Source organism: Leucoraja erinacea, unplaced genomic scaffold (genome assembly GCF_028641065.1).
Source record: "Leucoraja erinacea ecotype New England unplaced genomic scaffold, Leri_hhj_1 Leri_1363S, whole genome shotgun sequence".
NCBI classification, from domain to species: Eukaryota; Metazoa; Chordata; class Chondrichthyes; order Rajiformes; family Rajidae; genus Leucoraja; species Leucoraja erinaceus.
In genome coordinates this window covers 7501-12500 of record NW_026575631.1, presented here as the reverse complement: position 1 = coordinate 12500, position 5000 = coordinate 7501, and the positions used below count along the sequence as shown (strand labels likewise).

Genomic DNA, 5000 nt, shown 5'->3' with positions numbered 1-5000 from the left:
GGAGCGAAGGAATAGGTGACGTTTTTCGGGTCGAGACCCTTCTTCAGACTGATGTGGGGGTGGGGGGGGGGGGGGCGGGAAGAAGAAAGGAAGAGGCGGAGACAGTGGGCTGTGGGAGAGCTGGGAAGGGGAGGAGAAGGAGGGAGTAAGCAAGGACTACCTGAAATTGGAGAAGTCAATGTTCATACCGCTGGGGTGTAAACTACCCCAAGCGGAATATTAGGTGCTGCTCCTCCAATTTGCGGTGGGACTCACTCTGGCCATGGAGGAGGCCCAGGACAGAAAGGTCGGATTGGGAATGGGAGGGGAGTTGAAGTGCTGAGCCACCGGGAGATCAGGTTGGCTATTGCGAACTGAGCAGCGGTGTGGGGCGAAGCGATCGCCAAGCCTGCGCTTGGTCACAGTTTAATTTGTCACGTGTACCGAGGTACAGTGAAAAGCTTTTGTTGCGTGCTAACCAGTCAACGGAAAGACAATACATGATTACAATCGAGCCGTCCACAGTGTACAGATACAGGATAAATGGAATAATGTTTAGTGCAAGGTAACGTCCGATCAAAGTGTTCAAGAAGGAACTGCAGATGCTGGAAAATTGAACTGGGCGATCGTTTTGCGGAACACCTCCGCCCAGTCCGCCTGAGCCTACCTGATCTCCCGGTTTCCCAACACTTCAACTCCCTCTCCCATTCCCACACTGACCTTCCTGTCCTGGGCCTCCTCCATTGTCAGAGTGAGGTTAAACGCAAATTGGAGGAACAGCACCTCATATTTCGCTTGGGCAGCTTCCACCCCAGCGGTATGAATATTGACTTCTCTAGTTTCAGGTAGCCCCGGCATTCCCTCTCTCTCCATCCCTCCCCCACCCAAGTCACACCAGCTTCTCGTTCTCACCCAACAAACAGCTGACAATGGCCTGTTTCCTTTATCATCGTTACTTTTTTGCATATCTTTCATCAATTTGTTATTTATCTCTCCATATCACCGCCTTATTGCTAATCAGTCTGAAGAAGGGTCTCAACCTGAAACGTCACCCATTCCTTCTCTCCAGAGATGCTGCCTGTCCCGCTGAGTTACTCCAGCATTTTTGTCTACGGGAGATAGGAGACGATGAAATAACCGTGGTGGGACAGGGACAAGTCTCTGATGATGTAGGTGAGGGGATGCGGGGTGTGTGCGGGGGATGGGTGGGTGGGGGGGGGACGGAGTTAGAGGGGACGCAAGGGTTACCTGAAGTTAGAGAAGTCAATGTTCATACCGCTGGGGTGTAAGCTGCCCAAATGAAATATGAGGTGCTGCTCCTCCAATTTGCGCTGGGCCTCACTCTGACAACGAGGAGGCCCATATAAAAAGGACTGGACAAGCTAGATACAGGAAAAATGTTCCCAGTGTTGGGCGACTCCAGAACCAGGGGCCACAGTCTTAGAATAAAGGCGTAAGGCCATTTAAGACTGAGGTGAGAAAAAACTTTTTCACCCAGAGAGTTGTGAATTTGTGGAATTCCCTGCCACAGAGGGCAGTGGAGGCCAAGTCACTGGATGGATTTAAGAGAGAGTTAGATAGAGCTCTAGGGGCTAGTGCAGTCAATGGATATGGGGAGAAGGCAGGCATGGGTTATTGATAGGGGACGATCAGCCATTATCACAATGAATGGTGGTGCTGGTTCGAAGGGCCGAATGGCCTCCTCCTGCACCTATTTCCTATGTTTCTATGTCAGACAGGTCAGTGTGGGAATGGGAGGGGGGTGGGGGGGGGTTAGAATTTAGGGGACCAAAAATAAGTGCCTATTAAGTTTGTTCCCACTCAGGTTAGACCTATGTCTTCTGGTTTTCGATTGTCCCACTGTGGATAAAAGGCTCTGCGCATTCATCCCATCTCTTCCCACCGGGATGAAGGAGACAAAATGTTTAAGAAGGAACCGCAGATGCTGGAAAATCGACGGTAGACAAAAATGCTGGAGAAACTCAGCGGGTGAGGCAGCATCTATGGAGCGATGGACGAAACGTCGCCTATTTCCTTCGCTCCATAGATGCTGCCTCACCCGCTGAGTTTCTCCAGCATTTTTGTCTACGGGGGATAGGAGACGATGGAATGACCAGGGTGAGACAGGGACAAGTCGGCTGCTTTTCCGAGGTAGAGTGAAGTGTAGACGGAGTCGATGGTGAGGAGTCTGTCCATGTTCTAAGATACAGTGAAAAATATTTATTCCCATGCTACTCAATGGACAATAGACAATAGGTGCAGGAGTAGGACATTCGGCCCTTCGAGCCAGCACCGCCATTCAATGCGACCATGGCTGATCATCCCCAATCAGTACCCCGTTCCTGCCTTCTCCCCATATCCCCTGACTCCGCTATCTTTAAGAGCCCTATCTAGCTCTCTCTTGAAAGTATCCAGAGAACCGGCCTCCACCGCCCTCTGATGCAGAGAATTCCACCGACTCACCACTCACTTTGAGAAAAGGAGTTTCCTCGTCTCCGTTCTAAATGGTTTACCCCTTATTCTTAAACTGTGTGTGGCCCCTGGTTCTGGACTCCCCCAACATCGGGAACATGTTTCCTGCCTCTAGCAATTTCTTTCCAAGCCCTTAACGATCTTATATGTTTCAATGTGATCATCGCCAATCAGTACCCCGTTCCTGCCTTCTCCCCCATATCTCTTGATTCCGTTTGTTAAAGTGTGATCGCTGGTCAGCGCGGACTCGGCGGTCTGAAGGGCCGGATTCCGTATATCTCTAAAACTAAACCGTTGCAGCGTGACTGGTAAATACTCACGGGAGTGATGTCATTCACGGTGACGACCCTGTCGGAGTTGTTAGGCTGACCCAAGTGGGCAACCGACAGCTATTAACCGAGAGAGACAGAGAGAGAGAGAGATGATTAGACAGTGAGAAGATGTGAACGACACCCATTCCTTCAGGATGTCATCGGCCACCCCCGCGGACAATAACATCCTGAAGCCGCGGTCTCCGGTAACAATGTGCCGATTTGGGACCTCCAAGCGGTGTGTGTTCCAACGTCCCGACGTCGGAGTTTGGATCATCCCGACGAGAGGCTCCCGTACATCGGGCCGTCCGTAGCAGCGACTACGGAGGGTTTGTGGCCCCGACCACGGGTGAACTAAGGAGGAGGACTGGCTGAACTTTGTTGCCTTCCACCACAGTGAATACAATACAATACAATACAATTTATTTGTCACTTGAACCTCATAGAGGCTCAAGTGAAATGTTGTTTCTGCAGTCATACATACAAGAAAAAAAAAGACCCAAGACACAACACAATTTACACAGACATCCATCACAGCGCATCTCCACCTCGCTGTGATGGAAGGCAAAAAAACGCATCTCTCCCCTGCACTTCCCTCTCCCCCCGATGTCAGAGTCAAAGTCAGAGCCCAAGTCAGAGCCCCCGGCGGGCGACAACAATTGTCCCGCGGCCATTAACGCCGCGCCGGGTGGTGCAAGGCCGCGCTCCGGGTCTTGTTGTTGGAGCCCCGGGCGGGCGCTGGGAAAGTCCCGCAGCCGTTGAAGCCACGCCGGGCGATGATGTCAGGCCCCGCTCCAGGTCATCCTTCGAGAAGATGTGAGAGTGCACTGGAGCCAAGCACTAAGTGCCGGAGGAACTCAGCGGGTAGGGCAGTGGCTGTGGAGAGGAGAGAATGGACAGGCGACGTTTCAGGTCAGGACCCTTCTTCAGATTACCAAAATGGCGCCCAACCCAGGCGTATATTTGCGTGCCCGCCACAGAAGCAGATGTACAGACAATAGGAGCAGGAGTAGGCCATTCGGCCCATTGAGCCAGCACCGCCATTCTATCTGATCATCCTCAATCAGTACCCCATTCCTGCCTTCTCCACATATCCCCTGACTCCGCTATCTTTAAGAGCCCTATCTAGCCCTCTCTTGAAAGTATCCAGAGAACCGGCCTCCACCGCCCTCTGAGGCAGAGAATTCCACAGACTCACAACTCTCTGTGAGAAAAAGTGTTTGGACACGCTAGAGGCAGGAAACATGTTCCCGATGTTGGGGGAGTCCAGAACCAGGGGCCACAGTTTAAGAATAAGGGGGAAAAGCCATTTAGAACGGAGAAGAGGAAACACTTTTTCTCACAAAGAGTTGTGAGTCTGTGGAATTCTCTGCCTCAGAGGGCGGTGGAGGCCGGTTCTCTGGATACTTTCACGAGAGAGTTAGATAGGGCTCTTAAAAATAGTGGAGTCAGGGGATATGGGGAGAAGGCAGGAACGGGATACTGATTGGGGATGATCAGCCATGATCACATTCAATGGCGGTGCTGGCTCGAAGGGCTGAATGGCCTCCTCCTGAACCTATTGTCTATGTTGCTATGATGCTTGCACTGAGCTGTATAGGGCAATGAACTCCACTGTACCTCGGTACACGTGCCAAATAAAGAACCCCATCATACCATCTGAAGAAGTGTCTCGACCCGAAACGTCACCTATTCCTTCACTCCATAGATGCTGCCTCACCCGCTGAGTTCCTCCAGCATTTTTGTCTACATCCATACCAGGTATCTCTTTGGAAACTTACCGGGAAGAGTATCTCTTCATTCAGGACTTTCTCTCCGACCACCTGTGATTGAAAAAATACATCAGAGCACAGTCAAAAACTTCCTTCAATGGTCCCGTTTAGTTCAGTTTAGTCTATTGTCACGTGTACCGATGTACAGTGAAAAGCTTTTGTTGCGTGCTAACCAGTCAGCGGAAAGACAACACATGATTACAATCGAGCCGTCCACAGTGTACAGATACAGGATAAAGGGAATAACGTTTAGTACTTATTATGTTTTCTCCAAACGATATTCCCTTTACCCTGTATCTGTAGCTCTCTCTTGAAAGTATCCAGAGAACCGGCCTCCACCGCCCTCTGAGGCAGAGAATTCCACAGACTCACCACTCTCTGTGTGAAAATCGTCTCCTTTCTAAATGGCTTACACCTTATTCTTAAACTGTGTGGCCCCTGATTCTGAATTCCCCCAACATCGGGA

General features: G+C 50.9%; 1 protein-coding gene across 1 annotated transcript in view; it reads right to left on the bottom strand.

Moving 5' to 3' along the window:
- LOC129715739 (cGMP-dependent 3',5'-cyclic phosphodiesterase-like) overlaps window positions 1–5000 on the bottom strand; it is a gene marked incomplete at its 5' end in the record, with an annotated part of 34569 nt that overhangs the window by 22995 nt on the left and 6574 nt on the right. The window contains 2 exons of the mRNA XM_055665592.1: window positions 2772–2840; window positions 4544–4585. Of these exons, the coding sequence (XP_055521567.1) occupies window positions 2772–2840; window positions 4544–4585 (111 nt within the window). The remainder of the gene's footprint in view (window positions 1–2771; window positions 2841–4543; window positions 4586–5000) is intronic.